Here is a 13,669-nt window from a genome sequence, read left to right as displayed (position 1 = left end):
CAATTCCCAGGTCACAAGCTGGCTGAGCGAGGAGACGCAAAAATGGGAAGTGAGAAGGAATTTGTCAACACAACTTGCCTTCAGCAAAGCAAAAAGGCAGTGTGAGGGGCAGGAGAGGCTACGGAAGCTTAGGAGGTCCAGAACATGGATGTGATATTAGAACATGTGTGGTACAGAAAAGAGGTGATGTGCAGCAAGATAATATTCATAACAAACATGGATAAAAACAACATTCAAGGATAAGTTGCTGTGTAATGACGTTCAGATATATATCAGTATTTTCGCATTAATTCAATCAGGCTACACCCAGAGAACCACCTTTCATGCACACGCAGCAAGAACAGGAAATAATGAAAAACAATTATAATTATATCAGACAAATATATAAATAATAGCAAATCACTGCTTGATCTGCAGTCAAAGCACATATAAATCACATTTTAAAAACAACAAATGCTGTAAGTCATATTTTATAAGCTACTTTTAGATAATACCAAACAGTAATCAATATACATATAATATTGAAATAGAATAGTGCCAAGGAAATCAGAACAAAGACATTTAAATGGTTAAACTGGTTGTGTGGCTTCATCTCAGCTGATTAGTTCTACAGTCTTACTTACAGTTTCAAGCTTGATCAGTTTTGCACCAAACTCCCAGTACTTCAATCCAGCTGGGGGGAAATTAACCCAACAAACATCCCTGCAGCTTCACCTGTTTCTGCTGCTCCGTCTAACACTCTTGTGTTTTTGGACAAAAGACATAAAGGGGTGAATTTTGCATCGCAAACGACAGAACTAAAAGTTTCTCACACCTCCAGTCCTGTTGCTCAAACAGACCCTCTTCTTTATTATACATACTGAATATTTAAACCTGAAAGACCACATGACCTGATGACACCAGGCAAACCTTTTGTGACAAACTGTTACAAACTTAACTTGTTGAGCGGAACACAGGAAGTAAGACACATTCCTTTACCCAACATTAGCGTATAAAAGGAACAACAAAACAGCTGATCAAGCTCTTTAAATAACGACTGTAACATCGACTGTCTGTAAAAGACGTCTCACAAACTTAGCAGCTGAAAGGTTTCTCCCTTGTATGAGTTTTCATGTGTGTCTTCAAAGTTTTACTCCGTGCAAAAGATTTCTTACAAACTGAGCAGCTGAAAGGTTTCTCTCCTGTATGAGTTCTCATGTGGACCTGTAAAGCTGCTTTCTGTGTAAAACATTTCTTACAAACTGAGCAGCTGAAAGGTTTCTCTCCTGTGTGAATTCTCATGTGTTTCTTTAAATCTCCACTCTCTCTAAAACATTTCTTACAAACTGAGCAGCTGAAAGGTTTCTCTCCTGTATGAGATCTCATGTGGACCTTTAAATGTGAACTCTGTGCAAAAGATTTCTTACAAAATGAACAGCTGAAAGGTTTTTCTCCTGTGTGAATTCTCATGTGTTTCCTTAAATCTCCACTATCTCTAAAACATTTCTTACAAACTGAGCAGCTGAAAGGTTTTTCTCCTGTGTGAGTTCTCATGTGGATCTTTAAATCTCCACTCTCTCTAAAACATTTCTTACAAACTAAGCAGCTGAAAGGTTTCTCTCCTGTGTGAGTTCTCATGTGGATCTGTAAATGTGAACTCTGTGTAAAATATTTCTTACAAACTGAGCAGCTGAAAGGTTTTTCTCCTGTATGAGTTCTCATGTGTCTTTTCAGATTTCCACGGGTCCTAAATGTTTTCCTACACTCAGAGCATGTAAATGGTTTCTCAGTACAACAACATCTAAAATCACTGTCAGGGATTTCATCATTATTCAAAGCCTTTAAAGTTGACTGAGGTTCTCTGGTCTCCTGCCAATCAGCACTGTCATCAGTCTCAGGATCAGAAGAGTCTCCAGTCTTGTCATCAGTATCTGGTTGTAAATATGAACGTGAGTTCCTGACTGGTTCTGGTCCTCCACAGTCCTCTTCATCAGCTTCTGTTTCCATGTGTTCAGTTGAGCTGTTGGTTGCAGCTGAAGGCAGCACTGAGGACTGAGGCTTCTCTTCATCAGCATCTTCTTCACTCTTCACAGGGACAAGAGTCAATGGGAACTTAATATCAGCCTCATCCAACCCTTGAAGCTTCTCTCCCTGCTGACTGGTCAAGAGGTCCTCCTGGTCGTCCTTAATGTGTGGGGGTTCAGGGTCCTCCTGGTCATCTTTAATGTGTGGGGGTTCAGGGTCCTCCTGGTCCTCTTTAATGTGTGGGGGTTCAGGGTACTCCTGGTCATCTTTAATGTGTGGGGGTTCTGTCTGGCCCTCCTGGTCCTCTTTGATGTGTGGGGGTTCAGGGTCCTCTTTAATTTGTGGGGGTTCTGTCTGGCCCACCTGGTCCACACTGGAGCTCCAGTCCTGCAGCTCTAAGGGAACCTCTTCTTTTCTCACCAACAGCTGCTGAACATCTGTGGAGAGTAATGAAATTCATTAAAAACCTGTCAAAAACCTGTCACATCAACACTTCAGCTACATGATTTAATAGCAATAAACTAGGGCTGCACAAAAAATCGCGATCTCGATTCACACATACACATGATCTCATTTCTACACACGGCGATTCTGAAGCATTTTATATCTCGAGCTAAATCACAAATGCTCCTATTTCCTTCCAGATTTTTTGAAGCGCCCCCAAACGCAGCACTGCCGCTGCCTCCTCCCTCAACCTATGGTAAAGCGTCTTTACAACACGTGATTCAGTGGAGGAAGCCGCCTGCAGTTTAGTGTTTGGAAAGATGGTACGTGTCCACAGGCAGCGGTGTTTCCCCGCGTCCCATTCATTGCGCCGGGCTCGACTCGCCGCCTCGGGAACGCTCGCGAAAATCTTCTAAACTGAATGTTGTCGATCTAAAATAAAGACAGATTCAGCAACTGCATAGCTTATTTCTCGCTTAAAATGTTTTCAGAAACACCTTTCGGTGAACTATTTTCGTAAAATAAGAGAAAGTTTCCAAACGAGCCGCCATGTTGGTCTGCGTGAACTCCGGAGCAGACAGGACAGCAGTGAAAGCGATCGTCCAATCAGGTGCAGCCATGAAGTGTGCGCGTGATTGTATGAAGGAGAGCGCCTGTCAATCATCCTAGATCGACAACAAGTTTAGAAGATTTTCGCGACCGTTCGCGAGCGTTCCTGAGGCGGTGAGTAGAGCCCGGCTCCTCTGATTAGCATTAAGTAGATTCGACTTCAACTTTATGCAAATGAGAGCGGCCAACTGAGAAACACTGTACAACATGAGGGATTTCGTAAGATGATAAACACTCACAACAAACGGTACTAGATGCCCTCCCGGAACTACTTTTCAAACATTGCGCTCCCGAACATGTACAATAAGCAGCGGGCAGTGGTCGAGGCAGAATTGTGGGAAATCGATCATTTTCCCGCTACATCTGATTTATGGTCTAGTCGGACCATCGAGCCGTATTTGAGCCTGACGGTTCATTTTATAGCGCCTGATTCACTATCAGCCGCATGTCAAAATTTTTTTTTTTTACTTTTGTAAAAATTACTTATCTTCCAATGATAGAACTACTACTATGCCTCTGCCAAAGCAACAAACGTTTTTTTGTTTTGTTAAAGTTCATCAGTGCAATAAACATTTTGTGGAAAAAAATCGTGCAAGAGAATCGTGATCTCAATTCTAAGCAAAAAAATTGTGATTCACATTTTTTCCAGAATCGTGCAGCCCTACAATAAACAGATCAAAAGTATGCCGAAATAACTACATAATTATGGTGATTACTAAAACGGATTAAGTCATGATTTTTAAGTTCTGTCTTCAAGACAACAAGCTGACAACTTTTAAAATGCTTGCTTTCTGAATGAAGTTTGGATCGATGGGGTGTCGGCTGTTACAGGACGTTCAGTTTGGTATCAGACATAGGCGTAATTTATGGGGGGGGTGGGTGGGTTGCAACCCACCCAATAATCCAAACCAGCCACCACAACCCACCCAATATTAGGGCTGGGTATTGTTTAGAATCTCACGATTCGATTCGATTTCGATTCGTTGGGTCGCGATTCGATTCAATATCGATTCGATTCGATATTGATTGAAATGCTTCGATATCGATTCAGTATCAAGTAGAAATACACAAGTAAGAGTACCAGATCATTTTTTCAAATAATTTATTTAGTTTCATGCCTTATGAACAGCCGTGGTATAACTCATAGCATGATAAAACAGGACACTACTTAAACACTGAACTACAGTGCATGTAACGGGTTCACACCGGCCACGGAAGCTATGGTAGTAGACAGTAGTAGTGCAGATATACCGTTGAAATACACATATTTGTTTATCTACTCTTTACATTTATTAAATGTATTTTCTCTTCCTGTTTCCCAGTGCGAGTTGAGATACACAACTATGATCGCATTTGTCAATCGTGGTATTTTATTTTGAAAATTGACCGGATTGTCTCGTGTCTCTTTGTGTGATTTCCTGCCAGAACTGACGTGTTCGCTCGCGGCACGCGCTAAAAATAGAGCAGACGCCGAAACGATCGCTTCACGGCGCGGGACGGCCACGCCTATTCGCGGCGCTCCGTGTCTGGTGTGAACGACACTATTGCTTAACAGGGGCGCGGAAAGGAAGCGGGCTCCGCTACGCGCCTATTCGCGGCGCTTCCGCGGCCGGTGTGAACGCTGTACTCGCTCCGGTCGCCATATTGTAATGGTTTGGTCTAGTGCGGCCCCCGTCCGTACAGCGCGAATCACACGAGGGTGTCGGTCACAGCGCCCCCACTGGCCAGGGGCTTGAATCGATTCAGAAAATGCCTGAATCGATATTGAATTGCGGGGAACAGAATCGCAATGCATTGCTGAATCGATATTTTTACCCATCCCTACCCAATATGATATCATAATTATTGATATTGAATATTAAGCATTATAATCACAACAGTGTGGTAGATTTTCTCAATTTACCAGTAAAAAATAGTGAAGTTTGTCTGTGCCCCCTCCCGCTCTGAGATTTGGTTTCGCCCACCTTGCTCGGACCTGCACTTCTCTACTGTCTCTCCCTGTCTCTTCCCGTACGTGTACGAAGCATCAGCGGTGGTATGAAGAAAGCACGCGAAAAAAAGCAAAAGAATAAAAGTATCTTCCCAACAGGAGGTAGCTACTGCTAGGGCTCCAGTGCCACCACTCACGAGTCAAATCATGTTACTGAACAAAAGTTACCCCGAGTATGACAGTGCGTGCGCGTATAGCCCCGTTCACATACGACGCTACTCGCCCGTCACTCGCTTTCTCGCTGAATTCTACTCGCTGGCAAAAAAAAACTCACTGCCGCCGGCGGCGACTTCAAGCGGCAACTCTCTGTGGAACTCTCTGTTGACGTCAACTGTCAATCATCTCTATTCTACATTGTGATTGGTACTCACTTCACTCGCATCGCAGAAAGTTAAAATGATTCTATCTCCGATCGACCACATCGCATCGCCTGTCCTGGCTGCATTCCGCTAGAACACATTCATTGACAGCTGTCGCTCAGAGATGGGCGAGTGGAGACTGAGAATTTTGTATAACCTCATGTCTTAAAGTTTTCTTTGTTCAGGTTACAGCTTTATGTGTTGAACTGTGTATTACTTTAGTCTCCCCATTGCTGACTTAAATGTTATCAGAGGCCTGGTAGTCATGATGTCTTGTTCTACATGAAGGTTAACTGTCAATGACGCATTATCTCCTTTAAAAGACTCAAGTCACAACAGTGATTTGAGCACTTCCTCTGTAGCATCCTCACACGTTGTTGCATTGTAACTGCTCCTCTTGTACAAGATTAAAGTCAGACGTCGACTTTACTTATGTCTCCGATCTCCTCCTTGGGTGAATTTATTCGTTTACGGAAAAATTCTTTTAACATTTGGCGCCCAACATGGGGTCCAATATCTGTTTCTCTTCTCCAACTACCGGACCTGAACACCTTGCAAGGCGGGCCTGGCTGGAGAGGAGAGCAGTGACGGGGTCCGAACGAAGGAGGAATCTGAGGCATCAAAAATAAATTAGGTAGAGTATTAACCAATCAGATAAAAAAAAGGTTTGCTCAATATATAAAAAAAAAAAATCCTGAGTGAGGGTGGTTTCCACCATTCGGTAAAATATGGTTTGAACCCAGCAGCTAGGTTTAAAGTCCGTGGGTTTGATGCCCGAAAAGCACCGTGAAGCTGCCAAGGATTGCTAGGTTTAAAGTCCATGGGTTTGAGGCCCAAAAAGCACCGTGTAGCTGAATCCAGGGTTCTAACCAGTAGTGCAGCTAGGTTTAAAGTCCGTGGGTTTGATGCCCGAAAAGCACCGTGTAGCTGAATCCAGGATTCTAACCAGTAGTGCAGCTAGGTTTAAAGTCCGTGGGTTTGATGCCCGAAAAGCACCGTGAAGCTACCAAGGATTGCTAGGTTTAAAGTCCGTGGGTTTGAGGCCCAAAAAGCACCGTGTAGCTGAATCCAGGATTCTCAACTTGCCGAGAATGGTTTTGCCAAAGTTTTTTTTTTGTGTATTTCCTTTTTTAAAGTTGTTTGTGAATATATATACAATTTATATAGAATAAAATAGAATAGAGTGAACTAGATATAAATCAAATAAAATGGGTAACAGCCATTCGTGTTGCGGCCGGAACACGGAAAGTGAGTATACAGGAGATGCAAAGTATATGCAGGGGAAAGATAAAGACAATGTGAAGCATCTTAAACGGTGGAAGACCAAATACGAGTTCCTGGAAAAACTCAATGTGAAGGAAACTAAGCGATTGGTGGAGAAGATTGAGAGGAAGGCAAAGGGCAGTGAGAAGCAGAAAAGGAAAGATGGTTTTGAACAGGCTCAGGCCTGGTTGACGGAGGCGGAAAACAGACACAAGGGGCTGCAGAAACAGAAAGAGGAAGAAAGAAATAAAGTCAAACAAGAAAAGCAAGAAGAGGAAGTTAGAAAGAAAAAGTTAGAACAGGAAAAGCAGGAAAAGGAAGACAGGGATAAAAAACAAGAGCAGGAGAGAAAAGAAAAAGAAGTACCCAAACAGACAAGTTCTAATCTTTATCCTGTTCTTTATTCTTGCCGAGAGTCTCAAGTCTCAACCCCCTCCAGGATGATAGGGCACTTTTCACCACGAGCCCCAAGACACCCACTGATCGTTTTTGGCTGAGGCATAACTTCTCTAATTTGTATGTTTCCTCGTGTTTTTTAATATTTTCTGCACTAACAAAGAAGAATGTAATGTTCTTAATGTTTTCTTTTGCCCATTGAAACATCTCCATTGGTGTCAGAATGTGGTTTGCATCAGTGGCCTGCAGACTTGCACGTGCTGCAAGTCGCTTGTCACAGGCGGGTCTCTTTCATCGGGGATAAGGGGTTAATTTGTGATTTTCAGGAAATGAATGGCCAGCAGTCTAAATATTTAATTGTTTGCCATCACTGAGCATAATACTAAGTTATTTCCACTATTTTCATGCTTTATCATCACTAAATTCTCCCTGATCTACATTCCAGACTTCTGGAAAAAAAAGTCCAAAATGGTGCATTTTGACGAATAAAATTCACATTAAGGAGCTTCATAGTCAAAGGTTTTATTTCATTAAAAGAAAGAACAAATATGTATCTTTATCTGGTATAAATCCCATTAGGATCATCAAGTGCCCACGTGGTCATTTGGGGGTCCAAATATGGGGTTCCAAAAGAGTCACCTCTGCCCGGGAGGGTTTTTAGACCCCCATAAAACCCCCACCAGTGGTACCATACCCTTCAAATTATTTTTGGCAAGAGCAAAGGTCCCACATATAACAAATAATCCTGTTTGGAATAAATGTGATCATTCATCGTGGTGCTAGGAGCACCCAAAAAGTGAAAAATAATTGTGGCCGTCAAAAAAAAATTGGACTTTGGTGACCTAGCTCTCACCCAAACAGTAAGGAATGTTGATTCTGCCTGTAGAATTGTGAAGTACACATTACAATGAACTAACAGAGCAATTTTCAGCCTTCTATCACTATTAGAACAGAAGTTATGGGCCTCCAAAAATGCCAACAAATGAAATGCGAAATTCCAATGTGTCAAAAAGGGGTGTGGCACTTGAAATTCAAATGGACGCCACGGGCAAACCGTTTGAGATATTGACGTGAAACTTCAGATTCCTTTGTTTGGTAACATAAGGCATCTTTTCACCGCTTTTCAGCGAAATCTGAGAGGTGTCATGTACATGGGTGGCTGAGTTGGCACGGAATGACCCATGTGCAACTCTGTTAAATTAAAGTCTGTTGGTCCAGTCATATATTTTGTCATTGTAGTTTTCTTAAAATCTCGTCTCGTCCTCGTGAACCCAATATCGTGTCTCGTCTCGTCTCGTGAGCTGAGTGTATCGTCACACCCCTAGTTAACAGGTGTTCCACTAATATTATGGTCAACTGGGTCTGCAGATGTGGGTAAAATAAAAGATATAGAACCGATAAAAATTACACCAAAAGGATCATTCAGACCATATCAACGTCAGTATCCACTAAAACCAGAGGCCGAAGCAGGCATAGAACCAATCATAAAAGATCTGGCTAAAGCAGGGATCATCATAGAATGTCCTGATTCACCCTGTAACACACCTCTGTTTCCAGTCAAAAAAGCAGCACCATCTACAGGATGGCGCATGGTTCAAGACTTGCAGGCTGTCAACAGAGCTGTGATACCAAGGGCGCCCCTAGTGCCAGATCCACATACGCTGCTAAATGAGTTAAGTCCACAGGCCAAATTCTTCTCAGTCATTGATCTAGCGAATGCTTTCTTCTCTATTCCAGTGCACCCAGACTATTGGTTTGCATTTCAATACAGAGGAAAGAAGTACACTTACACAAGGATCCTTCAGGGATATTGTGAAAGTCCTACCATTTTCTCACAGGCAATGTCATCAAATCTAGCCAAATTTAACCCACCAAAACAAAGTCAAATTCTGTTGTATGTTGATGACATTTTGATAGCTTCAAAAACTCAAGCTGACTGTAAAACAGACACTCTGGTGCTGTTGAAGTTTTTAGCTGAACAAGGTCACAAGGCAAGTAGAAACAAACTCAAAATATTGCCTGGTAATAGTAGATATGATACTTTTGTTAAGAGTGAAGGGCGGTGGCGCTTGCTTTTAGCACTGAATGTGGCTTTTTTTCCTGAGTAAATGACCTGTCGTTCCCTGAGCTCAGTGTGCAGGTCTGGGTTCTTGTCCTTTAAGTGTTTTCGTTAAGTCAGAGGTGTTTCCGCCGTTAGCCATGCATGTTTTAAACACCGTTTACACAGTGGCGCATCGGCGTTAACTGCCTCGCCTTGCGCGTTTAATTTTAGCTAAAGTACGGCTATATCGCACTTTGCGGCGCTGGTTTGTCCACAAGTTGCGGCGTGGTGACGGTTGCAGCAGCCATTCTCCTCTCCGTACTCCTCTCTCTCTCTCTCTCTCTCTCTCCAAGCTTTCCTCCTACTCCGTTTGTTGCTCCAGTCCACGCTGCTCGCTAACTTGCTAGCGGTTTCCTCCGGCTTGCTTGCTTTTTCATTTTATCTCCCCAAACTGCGGCTCGCTCCTCGTCCTCTCAGCTGTAGTTACAGTTCGCCGCGCTGTTTGTAATGTTTTATTGCTTTCCACGAGTCTAGGGTGAGATTTCCTAGGCAGGGTCAGGTTCAACTTATGGGATCGATGGGTTGACCAGCCTGCGTTGAACAGTTTTGTTTGATTTCTATTCTTCCTTCCTATTAAACTTTAAAGTACTAGAGGTTAGATTTACTAGATGTGCTATGTATAACTCTGTTTTGATTCACTGTATTTTCCCAATTGGACTGGAGTACCATAGGGCGGTCGCCTGTAGGCAGAGGGGCCGTAAGAGAATTTCCCTGCCCGAATGTAAAGATGGTACCGAAGTTGCTAAGAAGCTGCCTGACAGGGTTTTCGCTCTCACCCTCCACAAAATTAACTAATGATTATGCTTGAGATAAGCATAAACAGGAGGGAATGTTATAAGAATTTTGTATAACCTCATGTCTTAAAGTTTTCTTTGTTCAGGTTACAGCTTTATGTGTTGAACTGTTTATTACTTTAGTATCCCCATGGCTGACCTAAATGTTATCAGAGGCCTGGTAGTCATGATGTCTTGTTCTACATGAAGGTTAACTGTCAGTGACGCGTTATCTCCTGTGCCTTTAAAAGACTCAAGTCACAACAGTGATTTGAGCACTTCCTCTGTAGCATCCTCACACGTTGTTTTATTGTAACTGCTCCTCTTGTACAAGATTAAAGTCAGACGTCGACTTTACTTATGTCTCCGATCTCCTCCTTGGGTGAATTTCTTCGTTTACGGGAAAATTCTTTGACGCTTAAACTGAATTCTTGAATGCTTTAACTCCTCAACCCCATTTAGTATGTCATCATTTGTATCAGTACCAGCAGTTTGTAAGAAATTGGTCAGTAATTGATATGTCATATATTGTTTCTCAGAATTCACCAAATTGATGCATTAAAATTAAATTATTCAAAATTTTCTCCCGGGGGGTATGCTCCCAGACCCCCCTAGAGGATCGCAAGTCCCCCCAACATAGTCTCCAAAGATCCTGTGGGAAACACTACAAACCCATTTGTAATCGGGACAAAATACTTAAAGTTAGAGGCAATTAAGGACCACAAGTCCTAAAAAGAACACTTGCACACGCTTTAATGTGTATTCTGTACAAGTTCAAGAACCATTCTTAGGCATTTTCTGAGTCGGTCACCTTTATTTTAGGCACAAACTATTTGGGCTGGTAAACCCAACCTGTCACAGTGGCTGGTGGCCAAATAATTAACTTCAGGCCCTGTGTGTGTGTGTGTGTGTGTGTGTGTGTGTGTGTGTGTGTATATATATATATACTAATCTTGAATCAGATTTATGTTTTGTTAGATATAGAACAAAGTAAATTGACAAATGACAAATGGAAGTTATTATTATTGTTATTATTAATATACTGATAAAAGGCAAAATACTTCAGTAGTATTATTTATTACAAGGGGGTGGAATAAAATAAGTTTATACTTCCTCCCACTCCCTTTCGGATATGTAAACAGAATTTATAGTTTTTAGTTTATGTTTACTCTGTTATATATTTTTATTTTTTTCTTTATGATAATTTTGTTTTTGTTTTTTACATGTTCGACATAAACTATCTATCTATATATTTTTATCTTTTCATATTTTTATCCCTTTATCCCATTATTTGTCTTTCTTTGCAAGCACCTCACATTAATTTACAAGCTAATAATAATTTCCTCTGTACATTTTGTTGTTGTTTTGCTTTTATTGTATTTGTGTGTACTGTGTCAAAGCACCTTGTTAAGTGCTGTTTTTAAAGGTGGTATACAAATAAAGTTATTATATATATATATATATATATATATATATATATATATATATCTGCTTCACAGGCGGAAATCTGTTTAGGTCGGTTAGTCGAACACAATGGACGTCGATTTGACTTCAAACTGTATGCCGACATGTTCAGGTGAAGAAGACGAATACGTCTCTGGATTCAAGCTTTTTATCTACGTTTAAATGCGTCACAAACCATTTAATGTTGAAACACTTGACGTCATGTAGACGCTGAGAAACCCGGATGTGTTGATGAACTAACCTGCTCTGTGAATCCGGACTTCCGGGAGGAAAACAGCGTCTAAGAGTCTCCGCTGTCGCTCGTTCTCCTCTTTAGAACGAGAAAGTTCCTCCTCGTACTCTGCTATCGTTCCTTCAAACAGCCCAAATATCTCTTCAGCAGCCGCAGCTAGTCGCTGCTCCACCAACGCTCTCAGCATTTGGACTTTACTCATTTTCTCCACAAACTCCGTTAAAACCGTCTACAGCTAGCATGCTAAGCTAACTAGCTTCGTATGCTACCGGGAGATGAGTCAGAGGTCAAACCTTCAGAATAAAAGGTGAAGAGTACAAAGTCCATCCAGACGGGTTTATCCAGACACACAGAGACTCTGATGGATCAGTACTGGTGAAGCTAACAGACACTTTCTCAACACCACGAAGACGCGCTGCTGGTTCTAATAAGGCCGGGCGCCATGTTGCTAAAAGAGTAATACATCCGGGTCCTCTGGAACTTCGTCATCGGTATTATTAGCGCTAACAAACAACGAATCGTCGCATTACCGCCACCAGGTGTTCTGGAGTGTGGACCAGGATGTTTAAAACGTATATTATGTGATAAAATAATTGAAAAATAAAATAAAAAATACAATAATATTTGTTGTTATAAAACACTGAAGTAGTATTCATACCACTTACTTCTGGGTAACCTCCAAAAAAAGCCTGCAAGCTTATGAAATACATTCTTACATGTAACAAATGTGGGTATGGTATGGACAGAGACAACTCAAGGAACTATTTTACAGCATTGACTTGCTCTGTGAGAAAACAAAATAAAACCCATTGGTTGAATCGTTCTTTAGATCAAACAGCCGACTTCATGATGATGTGAGTCAGTCAGAGCTGTTAAGAAGCCGACGGCAGAGTTAGAACAGAAGGAGCTGCAGGTGTGAGGGTGAACGATGATCATACAGTGATGAAGGTGCCGTGATGATGGTAAAAAAAACAGGTGGTGTTATGACTTGGTGGTAACTGAAGCCAGGTCCACTGAAGGGTATTTATTAGAGGAAACCAAATGTATCTTTGTTTCAATGGTTATTTATTGACACATGGTCATTCTTTGAAGGAATTGAGGATGTACAAACTGGGAAATTATGAGAAAGGCCGAATGCCTGGCATTACCAGGATATGCTGGTGTTTCCTGGCTTATAGCTCCTCCATCTTCACTCTGCGTGTTATATTTTAGAAAATCATTTTGTCCTTCAAGATGAAGCACTGAGATCAATTCCCAGGTCACAAGCTGGGTGAGCGAGGAGACAAGGAGACGCAAAAATGGGAAGTAGAAAGGAATTTGTCAACACAACTTGCCTTCAGCAAAGCAAAAAGGCAGTGTGAGGGGCAGAAGAGGCTACGGAAGCTTAGGAGGTCCAGAACATGGATGTGATATTAGAACATGTGTGGTACAGAAGAGGTGATGTGCAGCAACATAATATTCATAACAAACATGGATAAAAACAACATTCAAGGATAAGTTGCTGTGTAATTACGTTCAGATATATATCAGTATTTTCGCATTAATTCAATCAGGATTCACCCAGAGAACCACCTTTCCATGCACACGCAGCAAGAACAGGAAATAATGAAAAACAATTATAATTATATCAGACAAATATATAAATAATAGCAAATAATCGCTCGATCTGCAGTCAAAGCACAAACGCCGGAGAGGATTTCCTGCTTCTTACCGATAAAAGAGAGCAGAAACAGGAGTGTTGAAGGCCGGCCAGCTGAAGTAGAGGAGCAAAGTGCTCGGGTCGGGGCGTGTGGTTTGACCAGTGTTGGAAGGTAGATGGGTGGCGTTCCATTGATGGCCCTGAAGGCCAGTGTCATCGTCTTGAATTGGATGCGTGCTGCAACAGGGAGCCAGTGGAGGTCACGGAGGAGGGGGGTCACATGGGATAATTTGGGTAGATTGAAGACAAGGCGTGCTGCAGCGTTCTGGATACGCTGCAATGGTTTAGTCGCCGAGGCCGGGAGTCCAGCCAGGAGAGAGTTGCAGTAGTCAAGG

The 13,669-nt window shown here is 42.0% G+C and overlaps 1 protein-coding gene and 1 long non-coding RNA gene across 2 annotated transcripts in view; both read right to left on the bottom strand.

Annotated features, from left to right (window-relative positions):
* LOC311027379 overlaps positions 1-13,669 on the bottom strand; it is a 58,252-nt gene that overhangs the window by 38,921 nt on the left and 5,662 nt on the right. The gene's annotated exons all lie outside the window — the stretch shown is intronic.
* LOC311027376 (uncharacterized protein) lies at positions 1,073-12,070 on the bottom strand. The gene is made up of 2 exons (XM_084031384.1): positions 11,645-12,070; positions 1,073-2,441 (listed from the first exon to the last, which is right to left on the bottom strand). Exons 1-2 carry the CDS (start codon positions 11,835-11,837, stop codon positions 1,075-1,077), a joined length of 1,560 nt encoding a protein of 519 aa, XP_083887510.1. The 5' UTR covers positions 11,838-12,070; the 3' UTR covers positions 1,073-1,074.

Source organism: Eutrigla gurnardus (assembly GCF_963514095.1).
Source record: "Eutrigla gurnardus genome assembly, chromosome: 17".
Classification (NCBI taxonomy): domain Eukaryota; kingdom Metazoa; phylum Chordata; class Actinopteri; order Perciformes; family Triglidae; genus Eutrigla; species Eutrigla gurnardus.
The sequence above is the reverse complement of the archived record's forward strand: the minus strand, read 5'-3'. Positions and strand labels throughout refer to the sequence as shown.

What these genes read in the sequence shown, in the direction of transcription:
- LOC311027376 (XM_084031384.1), bottom strand. Translation starts at nt 11,837, where the DNA reads ATGAGTAAAGTCCAAATGCTGAGAGCGTTGGTGGAGCAGCGACTAGCT. An exon ending in AGTCCGGATTCACAGAGCAG is followed by an intron (nt 2,442 to 11,644) that starts GTTAGTTCATCA and finishes TACTCTCCACAG; the next exon opens with ATGTTCAGCAGCTGTTGGTG.